Source organism: Culex pipiens, chromosome 2, assembly GCF_016801865.2.
Source record: "Culex pipiens pallens isolate TS chromosome 2, TS_CPP_V2, whole genome shotgun sequence".
Classification (NCBI taxonomy): Eukaryota; Metazoa; Arthropoda; class Insecta; order Diptera; family Culicidae; genus Culex; species Culex pipiens.
This window is the reverse complement of record NC_068938.1, coordinates 52130085-52141889: the sequence shown is the minus strand read 5'-3', so window position 1 is coordinate 52141889 and position 11805 is coordinate 52130085. Positions and strand designations below refer to the sequence as shown.

General features: G+C 37.2%; 1 protein-coding gene across 1 annotated transcript; it reads left to right on the top strand.

Moving 5' to 3' along the window:
- Window positions 1-1714: 1714 nt before the first annotated feature.
- On the top strand, window positions 1715-6761 carry LOC120419861 (endocuticle structural glycoprotein SgAbd-8-like). The gene is made up of 5 exons (XM_039582696.2): window positions 1715-2067; window positions 2168-2524; window positions 5270-5507; window positions 5564-5787; window positions 6394-6761. The coding sequence occupies exons 1-4, from the start codon at window positions 2059-2061 to the stop codon at window positions 5728-5730; spliced, it is 771 nt and encodes a 256-aa protein (XP_039438630.1). The 5' UTR covers window positions 1715-2058; the 3' UTR covers window positions 5731-5787; window positions 6394-6761.
- The last annotated feature ends 5044 nt before the right edge of the window (window positions 6762-11805 follow it).

Genomic DNA, 11805 nt, shown 5'->3' with positions numbered 1-11805 from the left:
CCTATGACATTTCGTCAGCTGTGTGCTATCTTGTGACAACGACCATTTAGTACTATTCGAGAAAATCGATTTTTAAAGTTTGATGATAAATATTTTCAAAACCATGAATGATGGAGTAAAACTCTTTGAAGCAATCGGTTTGTATACTATCGCAGAACAAACGCTCCAAGTTTCAACTAATTTGGTTACACCAGTTAAAAGATATAGTAAATTATGTAATCAAAAATCTGTAAAGCACGTGTCACAAGTGTATTTCGAAAGTAAAATTGTACTACGTGTCACAAGTGTGCACAGAATTTCCATACAAACTAAAATAGGCTTAAATCAATAGTTTAACCGACTTAATCAGTATATTTTCAAAAACAAAAGATTGCATTGCCTTCAGAAAATGTGTATCAACATAAATTTGCGAAAAACAAGAAAATTTTTCCACATTTTCCAACAACATGTATGACGTGTCACAAGTGTGCACGATCATTTTGATGATAAATTGGTCTATGTCACAAGTGTGTATTGCGATATCCGGGAAACGGAAGCGATTTTCCAAAATCGGGTTAAAGCATCTTGTAGTGTTTGTTAAGTATAGCAAAACGTCATCATTAACTCATTTTCGACCAAAATGGTCTATGTCACAAGATAGCACACAGCTGACGATTTGTCATTTTGTAATTAGCGCTAACTCAATCACCTAATTTTAATCATCATCATTATAAACAACAAATCTAGAGTTTTTTTTAATAGAATTTAAAGCTATTTTCTTCCATATGTTTATAGGACCTTTTTTTTAAAAAAAAAAAACTATAGAAATTTATTGTGTATACTCTGATGTAAAATCACCATGATTTTAAATGGATTTTCCCTTATATTAATCAGGCTGAGTTTGTCTGTCCCAATAATACTACATTTGTAAAAAAAAGCATTCAAGCTACATACTAAGTGAGTGAAAAAATAACAAAAAATCACCTGCTAGACAGTCTGCTTTCCACGTGTGTGCCTGCTGAGAGATTGCCATGGAATGAAACATCTAACATTAGGTCTCATCACCGTTGCTGTTGAATCGTTACCAATTCGACATGGTGGTCATCGTCAAATGCTGTTTATGCGCACAGATAAATAAATTTGTTAAAAACCTTAATTCTCATTTTCAATTTATTTTTTGAAAATTTAAATCTTCAAAATCTTTAACTAAAATTAATTTGAAATATTTAAAACTGTAACATCTTCTTATCTGTGACCTATCCGGTCACCGAGTGGATCAGTCGATGAACTGCCCGCAGCAGTCATCAACCACATCTTCACCCCCAAGAATTTGCACTTTTGCATTTAAAAACACCACCAAGATAGTGCTTCTGTTTTTTTCGGCCTCACCAACTTGTTTATGATTTCACGCGGCTGTGCACGCGTGGAAAACGAATAATTCTTGCGCGCGCCCACCTTGTGGGGTAGGTCCACGCGGGTGACCGGCCTCTTCATCACCGAGACCTGGGTCGGGTGGTAATGAATGGTACTGGCTGCGGACGAGACCGTGAAACCAGAAACTGTCGGAGTTGCGTCCGTCCGCTTCGGGGTGTTCCGATGTTCCAGTCGTCGTCGTCGTCGTCGGCACTGCAGATTTATTGATCACATCTCCAATAAAGAGTTGAATATTCGTTGTAATGATATTCATCTACTTTGAAGCGGGGGGATGGGTGGTAGATCGCGAGGGGGCACTTTTTTAAGGTTATTGTGATTAGTGAACCGCACTTGTATTGTTGTTACACTAGTTTTTCGCGAATCGTTTTGACTGTGGCGTAGACATCATGTACTAGGTCGTCGTCTTCGTCGTCGGTATGTGAACTTGCGGTATAAATAAAACTGCTGATCGGAGAATGGTTGATAGTCAGCCCGCGGCATTCAAATGGTGCAGAAGAGTGATAATTTACGGAGGTAGAATAGCTAGAAAATTTTCGTATTTCTTCCACCGGTTTGGCCCAAGACCCCCGCAGTAGTGAGCCGGCATTCTGAGTGAAAGGTTCGAAACCTCTTCGAACGCTAGTAAAACCGTTTAACTTAGTGAATATGATATCGGTAATTATCCTTCGTGATGATAGGAAAAACGTGCCGCCCATCGAAATATCATTGTTATTAACTGTTTCACCATTTTCAAACTCCTTCCAAAATCCAAAAGTTTGTAGTAATATCAGCCCTTTTGGCGTGTGCAGCTCAAGCCAAGCCACAGAGTCAGTTTGGTGCCAGGAGCAATTACAACCAGAATGTGCCTTTCAATCGGAACCTGCAGGTGCAACCGTTGCAGCAACAGCAGCAGCACCATCAACAACAACACAATCAGCAGCATAATCAGCAGCAGCAACAGTATAATCAGCAGCCCCAGCAGCATCATCAGCAGCAACGTTTTGGTCAGCATAACCAGCAGCAACAGGCGCACCGGCAAACCCATCAGGCGCTGAGGTCTGCTACGGGACAGATCCAGCAGCAGCAGCAGCACCATCAGCAGCCACAAACGCAGTTTAATCAGCGATTACAGGTGAGATAGGATTAATATGATTAATCACGGAAAATTTTTGGCTTTTTTTTAAATAAGTCTTAAAAAATCAGACCGAGTCACGTAGCCCAGTGGTAACGCTTCCGCCTCGTAAGCGGTAGATTGGGGTTCAAATCCCGGCTCGGACCAACACAACTGGTGATCTTTTCCCTTCTGGAATCGATTGCTTAGTAAAGGAAAGGTAGTGTATCGTCACAAACTGGACCTTATCACGACACCTTAGGGAGGCGAATTACACTGAAAAAAAAATAAAAGTACCAAATTCCTAAATTCTAGGAATTTTGGCTCCTTTCCTTATTAAATATTCCAAAAACCCAATTACTAAATAAGGAAAAGAGGCAAAATTCCTAGAATAAAGGAATCGGGTACTTTTTTTTTATTTCAGTGTATGGAATGTTAACATTAACCTTAACATGTTAACATTAAGTTGAGAATGAAATTGCCACTGAATCCGCTTTGTAAATGCCGGCCCCGATACTCTTCAAGGGTGTTCCCCTCAGGAACTGGGAAAGATTTACTTTTTTTTTACTTAAAAAATCAGTTGTTTTGAGAAACCTGACAACAACCAGAAATTAAAATTCTTGTGATTTATTTTTATTTTTTTTTATATTTCTCAATTGAGCAACTCTCTACCAAAACCAGATATGGATTTAATTTGTATTTTTTGATTTGGCTCAAACTTTGTGGGGGCCTTTCCTAAGACCAAAGAAGCTATTTTGTGTAATTGGTTCACCCAAACAAGTCTTTTTACAATTTTGGCAACTGTCCATACAATAATGCTACGTAAATACTCAAACATTTGTAACTATTGAGTGAATTTTCTGATCAATTTGGTGTCTTCGGCAAAGTTGTAGGTATAGAAAACATAGGAACACGGATAAAATTGCCTATCTTCAATATTTTTTTTTTAAATAAAAACTCTATTTCCAAAAAAAAAAAGTTTTTTATTATTTTCGAGATAATTTGATATGTTTTAGGGAACAAAAGCCCGCAACTTTTGAGCCATAGAGAAGTATGTTCAAATAATCTGACGCCGAGTTATGAATTTTTCAAAAAATCAAAATTTTATATAACAAAAAATTGACCGTATTTTGATTGAAAAATCAAATTTGCAATCGAAAAGTACTTTACAGATTTTTTGATAAAGGACTCCGTTTTCAAGATATTGCCACCGAAAGTTTGAATTTAGTAAAATATTTGCGGTTTTGCGATTTTTAAAAATTTTCCTCGAAATATTTTTTTTGAAAAGTTCACAAACATTGGTTTCCAAATTTCATTCAAAAGAACAAATGTTTGAATATTTGCGTACTATTTTTATATGTACAGCTGCCAAAATTGTATGGAGACTTGTATGGGTGAACCAATGGCTCGAAAAAGCTTCTTTGGTCATTGGGAAGGCCCCCACAAACTTTGAGCCAAATCAAAAAATACAAAAAATAAAATAGTCGAAATCGTCCGATTTCGTGGAGAATTGTTCAAATTGCCTTTTGAGTTACCGTAAACCGGGGTGACTTTGATAGGATTTCAATTTGTTTTTGTAATATTTTCCAACGGGTAAGGTTTTTCTGAAGATTATTATTTTTAAACATGTACTGGGGTAGGCCACACAAAGTCCATGCACTATTCTGGAAAAAAAGTTTTTGCAATAGTGTTTAGAAAAATAGTTCCGTTAAAAATCTTAGTTTAAATTTCGGGGTGACTTTGATAGTCATAGTTTTTCTTGTCATAATCATATTTAAGATGTTCAAACTTTATTTGTACGTTAAATGTACCATCACTTAAGTAGCTGATATAGTTTTTAAGAAAAAAAAAATCAGTGTTATTTTTAATTAACTAAGTTTATAAGCTTTTTAACAAAAAACATATAAATTTTAGGTAAAATTTTTAAAAAGTCAGAATTTTACCAAACATTTGTTAAACTGGTTTTGTTTATAAAATTATCGATTTATATTGCATTTTATACTGAATTCGAAGCACGAATCACAAGTTTTCACATTTTACATGAAATTTGTTCAACTGATTGCCTATAAATTTGGAGATTTTTTAAAATTGTGTTTTAAAAACACATATTATTTATTATTTACAAACTTATTTAACCTTTTCCTAGTGGAAAATTGTCCAAAGAATCCGAATATGCATTCCGTTTTCCGATTCAAAATCATGTTCATTGAGAAAATGATGACACTTTGAGAAGTTTAAAATAATGACTTTCATTAACATTTTCTTAACTTCTTAACTTCTTCTTAACTAAATTTTTAAGCTTTTCAAAATTTTATGAAAAGTACTTTGAACACTTCTCTACCACGGTCAGTGTGATTCTAAACCATTTCTTACGTATTTCAATTGTATTCTTCATTTTACGGAAAAATCGCAAACCTATCAAAGTCACCCCGGCTATCAAAGTCACCCCGTTTTACGGTAAATCAAATATTTCTCTGAAATCCAAACTACTCTGGTTGGGAAGGATTTAAAAGTTTGAAAACTGACTCATTGTTAAGGTCTTTCGAATTTTAAATCTAGCCTTTTAACGATAGGCTAGATGATGGGGCTGGACAATGTTTTTATTCAAATCGGTGAGATCTGGTTTTTGAGAAGTACATAAGTATCACTTAAGTTGAAATAACTTTGGGCAGGGTGGCTAGAAATTAAGACTGATAAATTAAACTGTATTTTATGATCTTTCTAGTAAAAATAATTTGAATTTCTTGTCACCCTACTCATTTCCAGGGTTTCCAAGGTGCGCCTCGACCATTTGTGCCCATCACCTCGTACAACAACGACGTTTCGTTTGATGGATCGTACTCGTACGGGTACACGACCGGCGATGGCCAGCAGCAGCAAGCCTCGGGATACCTGAAAAACCCGGGTCTCAAAGATCTGGAAGCCCAATCGGTCCAGGGTTCCTACTCGTACACCTCGCCGGAGGGCCAGCTCATCACGGTCACCTACATTGCCGATGAAAATGGTTTGTGATTTTTTTTTATTTTGAAGAAAAGTACTAATTTCAACTTTTAATTGTAGGTTTCCGAGCTGAGGGAGCTCACCTGCCAACACCCCCGCCGATTCCGGAGGCCATCCAAAAATCGCTAGCCCTAATTGCCGCCACTCAGCCGGTGTCGCAAAAGTTTAGTCAAGCCTACAGCCAGCAACCGTTTGGAACCAACCAGAACTACAACCGATATGGATAGAAGAAGCCTCCTCAGCTGACAACGTGCACATGATACCAAATATCTTCAGACCTCTTGGTAAACCACCTCTAAACTAATCATAGAAGTGCTAATTTGCATGTCTTCGATCGGTTGTAAAAAGCCTCACAAATTTTCGTTCAGCGGAACGACATCGTCCGGAACGGAAACTCGAATGAAAGATGCAATCTCTGCTGGAGACTACAACGTAACAACACAAGCCATTAAAATGCAAATTGATTTCGTCTGGTAGCGCTCTCCTCTTTCCGTTGTTCCAAGTCAGCATGCGCGGTTGTTCGCTGTCATGTTCGATGTCAAATTAGTCAGATTCTGATTAGAACACAATGTAAAACCTGCTGATTGCTGATTTTCGTTTCCTTTCTCTGGGTCGAGATTTTCGTTTGCCAAGATCTTATCCCCGTTCACTGGGTGCTAGCCCACGACAAGTTCCGTTTGATGTAGATTTTTCGTGCCCCGAGCATAGAAGGGAGTGAAAAAACAGTTGTTTATGGTAATTGATACATCATCGAAGGGGGTGCTTTAGCATCTATCGAAGAAGAGTTTCGTCGCTTTGCCAATCATTCGTTGGAACGATTGTCGGAACGATGTGCCACATTGAGTTGTAAGCTGTTTTTGAATTGTTTGTTTTCTTTTACTCCATTGCAGAATGACTCTCGACTGGATGCGTGACCTATTGCAACATATTCCTTAAGATACCTAACAGTAATAATCCAAACCCGAAGTAGTTAACAGTACTAATACAGAACGTGATTTGTTGAGCCAGCATCAAATGGCGCCAAGAACTCCTGATATGTGAATGCCCCCACCACCCACTCCACTCAAAGCAACGGTGTTGCCCCACCGTGGACTGTTTTTTGTTTGTTTTACTTAATAGATTATTAATTTAGTTCGCTCTTTGCAACCCTCAGTGTGCATGTAAATAAACATACCTTGTCTCGTAACCGTCTTCCCCCCTCAGCAGTAATGATAGTATGAAATGTATTGTGAGCAAGCATGAATTAAAATATTAATTCGAAAAATCGCGTTTAATGCTTCCAAGAAAGAAAGGAATCCCAATCTGTATTGCTTACGTTGTTTCAAATAACATCTATTCATACAATATTTATTAGCATAAGGATTATCTAAAATCTCATCTGGTGAAAAAACGAGCAAATAGATTTACTAATGTTTAAAAATAAATCATTTGAAAGCTCTAATTCAAGGACATGTGCTGTTCGGCAAAAAAGAGAGGCAAAAAGTATGAAGAATAGGCCTATTTAAATAACAAATAAAAACTTTTTCGCATTTTGGAAGAAATTGCATTTTTTTTAAATATTTTGAGATTTTTCCAATAAATTCAATCTTACAAATGAAAAAAAATCATTTTCAAGCATAAACGTTTCAGGGGTATCAAAAACAATATTTTTAAAAGTACGTTTTTTGTCCATACACCTTCGAAATTTTTGAATTTTTGGACTAAACCCAATTTATTAACTCTTTTATAAGCTGCTGTAAACGGTTTCAATTCCACAAACCAATATAACGCTGGTTTTCCGAAGCTAATTTTAATCAAGACTAACATTTTAAAAGGGCGTAATATTTAATGTTCAACCCTTTTGAAATGTCAGTCTTGATTTAAATTATTTGAAAATATTGTTTTCGGAAAAATCGGAAAATTTCACGAATGTTTCATATTTTTACATTGAAAATTGGACCATTAGTTGCTGAGATATCGACGTTAGAAAATGGTGGGTTTTTTTGAGTGAGACTTAGAAAACATCAATTTTCCTGTTTTTAATCCTTTGCATGGAAATATCTCAGCAACTAAGGGTCGCATCAACAAAGTTCTAAAAAGCAAAATATAGAGATTTTTCTCAGCATTTAAAAAAAACATTTTCAAAAGTAGGCAAACATGTGCACAAATTAAAAAAAAATAAAAACTGCGACTATTTTCAAAAAAGTTACGTAAAAATGGCTTTAACTTGAAAACGGTGCACTTCATCAAAATTTCACTAAAGTACTTTTTGATTGTAAATTTGATTTTACATCGAAATTTGAGTTGACAAATTTTTGCGACCAATATTTCGTTTTTTTTTAAATCATTATTTATTCAAAAATTCATAACTCGGTCAAAATTTTTTTGCACAGTCTGGAAATTTCTGAAAATTTGGCATTTTATGTCCCCTTAAACACATAAAAAAATAAAAATAGTGTTTTTGTAAATCAAGTTTAAGTGACAAAAGGTTAAATAAAAAATCACCAACTTTTTTTTATCATGTATAATTTTTTTCAGTGTTGTCCTTATAAAAACCTACAATTTTGCCGAAGACACCAAATCGATTAAAAAAATCTCTCAAAAGATACAGATTTTTGAATTTTCATACATTATTTTTGTATGGACAGCTGCCAAATTTGTATGGAAAATTATATGGACAAACTAATGATGCAAAATGGCTTCTTTGGGCATACCGAAGGCACCAAAAAAGTTTCAGCCGGACAAAAAAAAAAAAGAATTAAAAAATACCGATTTCGTAGAGAATTGCCCCGGTGTAATGTCACTTTTTCAGTCATAATTGTGGTAGAATTACATCATAAAAGAGGTAATATTCAACCTTTCAAAATTATACCTTCCAATTTTACATATTTTTTCTTTCAAAATATACATTATACAAACACCAACTCCGTCATCTGACATTTTAGCGACTCCGGTTTCTGGAGATATAGCGACTCCGACTTTGACTCCCCAAATCCAGGTCCTAAAACAAAACGACTGCACCAACTCCGACTCCAACTCCACAAATCTATTTTTAATGGCTTTAAGTTCATAAGTTCATTAAGTAGCATTTTTCGAGACGAGATTTGTCTGACCACGCCTTCCGTCGGACGGGGAAGTAAATGTTGGCCCCGGTCTAACCTAAAAGGTGAGGTCGTTAGCTCAGTCCAGGTGTAGGAGTCGTCTCCCTGGGTCCTGCCTCGGTGGAGTCGCTGGTAGGCAGTTGGACTCACAATCCAAAGGTCTCCAGTTCGAATCCCGGGGTTGATGGAAGCTAAGGTGTAAAAAGAGGTTTGCAATTGCCTCAACAATCAAGCTTTTGAACACCTAGTTTCGAGTAGGAATCTCGCAATCGAGAACGCCAAGGCAATGCTGTAGAGCGAATAATTTGATTTTTGAAGTTCATAATATTTTTTCTTCGCAATCAAATGTATTCTGAAAGATTTTTTCGCAAAATGTATTACTTTTGTTGTACATATTTTAAATATTTCTTTTGAGTATGAATAATTATAAATTTATAATAACTTAAAGTTTTTATTGCACTTGTGAACTGAAAATCCAAAATAAACAAGACTTATTTATTTTTTAAGCTTTTTTTTTGCTGATTTTCCAAACCCATCTGAGCTGTGATGTAAAAATGATATAAACGATTTCAACGCTCATCATGCAGCAAACCTTCCGTTGCATAAGTGCTGGGCGCAATAAAAAGGCATAGGCTTCGTAAAGATTTGCTCTGTGAAGCTTTTTTTTCGCCGGTTTGAATAATGTATGCTGGAAGCTAGGTGCTGATATAATTTTATGGCTAAAAAAAGCTTCAAGTTTTTTGTTAGGGTTGCTCAATTTCGCTTTTTATTTAATTTCAAACGATTTTATTAACTCAAGAAAATGCGCTTATCTAAGGTTTGAACATGTTTCATTTAAATATTAGGCAAGCTAGAATGATTTCAACTCTTCAGGAAATTTAAGGATACAAGATATCCTGTGTGTTGTTCATTGACACAAAAATACTGACTTAATTTGTAATTTGTTGATTTATTGGATACGATATCTTGTTAGTTAACACTTTTGATCAGGTCAAGGATAGTTTAGCAAGCAAGTAAACTTAACAAGTATATTTTTTGTTATTTTTCTCATTTCAACTATTTACATTAGAGGTATTGGTTCAACTGTGATGATAGTTTGAGTTCAAGTCAATTATTTTGCTCAAAAAGTTAAAAAAAAAGTAGAGATTCCGCGTGATGATATTGCCAACCATGTTTTTTTTGTACTAAATTGTTGATTATAAAACGGGACCGTGGTGTAGGGATAAGCGTGATTGCCTCTCACCCAGTCGGCTTGGGTTCAATCCCAGACGGTCCCGGTGGCATTTTTCGAGACGAGATTTGTCTGATCACGCCTTCCGTCGGAAGGGAAGTAAATGTTGGCCCCGGACTAACCTACAAAAGTTAGGTCGTTAGCTCAGTCCAGGTGTAGGAGTCGTCTCCCTGGGTCCTGTCTCGGTGGAGTCGCTGGTAGGCAGTTGGACTAACAATCCAAAGGTCGCCAGTTCGAATCCCGGGGTAGATGGAAGCTAAGGTGTAAAAAGAGGTTTGCAATTGCCTCAACAATCAAGCCTTCGGACACCTAGTTTCGAGTAGGAATCTCGCAATCGAGAACGCCAAGGCAATGCTGTAGAGCGAATAATTTGATTTGATTGAAAATCAAATAATCACCACAGATAAACCAATCCCCCTGACGTAATTGCCAAGATCCGTGCATTCCTCACTGGAAACCTGGTCACGTGTTGGGAGGGCAAGTTCCGGCTCTTGGCACGTTTCCTTCGTGACACATCTCATGGGCCCATAATCACGCCTATGAATGAACGAGCTAATGGGGAGGTGACTAAAAACCAACCGAACCCATGCACCCATGTTAACATTGTAGTCCGAACTAATCCAACTCGATCAGCTGATCGCGGCTCGCTGTGCCATCTTGATGGAAGTCACGAGTCTCAGGTTCCTGACGTCGCGTCGCCATCGTGGACAAGTCTCCTCCACCAGCCTGTCTTGGCAGGAGGAGCTCTGTTTATGGTAGTCAACGATGCTGTCTTCTCGATGTCGCCTACCCGTTTAGCGTCGCAACTCATCACAATCATCTTCGGTCTGGTCTTGAGCATCTCTCGGCTTGGCTGGTTGACTGTTTAAACGATATTATAAAAATGGTAATAAAGCAAAAACCTGACTATCTGCTACTCCCAGCAGCAGAGGGGCACGTCGCGCCGTAATTGTGACTCCTTTTCAATCACAGAAATAATCAGTTTGACCGTGCGATTTAAATGAGAAAATTTATTAGCCGTCACTTTCGTTTAGCTGGGAATCCCTTCACCAGGCCGTCACTTTACGATAACAATGACATTCGGGACATCTTCGATGGTTATTGCTGACAATTAACCTGCTGCTCCACTGACTGGGAGAAGGCGCCCCCAAAACGGCACCAGTCTGACGCCACACATTATAGTCCGGTCGAGGTCATTCCAAGCGCTATCGGATTCACCCTGGAGCCGTTTATCGTGCGGACCCTACCCTGTAGGCTCCAAAAATGAGCAAAACTACACCCGCGACGATGCACCCGAGAAGTGTAATGATTATTATTGCCATGATGCAATTACATTGCAGAAGAAGTTTGCTGGGCTGAGGCTGAACTTGGCTTTGATCGGAATTGTTTCGTCATGCCAATCGAAATTGTCCGCAGGGGTAAGCTTAAAGCCCACTAATTACCGTGACATCTCGGTGCGGTGAATATGCGGCTTTAGGAGGGCATGGATCGTGGACCTGGAGGGCTTGACATTCGTGGTGGCCCTATAAAGGGTAGCTGGTTTTTCTTGAATCTTACATTTTTAAATGTTGTCTTGGTTATAATTTATCTATATGAAATAAAGTAAGCAGCAACACTAATATCCTTTTTTAACATTTCCATCTTGGGCAGTAAACGGCAGCTCTACCTTAATATGATAGGTCGTTTTAATGTGTAGTTTACATAGCGATAGGGTCATATGCAATGTGTATGTTTCTTTTATTAGGGTTGTTTTAATTTCATACTTTATGAACTATTACACAACTCGGAACACAACTTTTTGGAACTTTTTGTCAGTTAGCTCCAATCAAAATAATTGAATTTTAGCGAATTTCCTAAATTTCAGAAACAACTGGTATGGAATCATCTTAAGCAACCATGCACACTCTCGTTTATCTTTAGGTTTAGAAAACATAATGGGGTGCGCATGGTTGCTTAAGATAATTTCATAGATTTGTACCCAAAAATTTTCA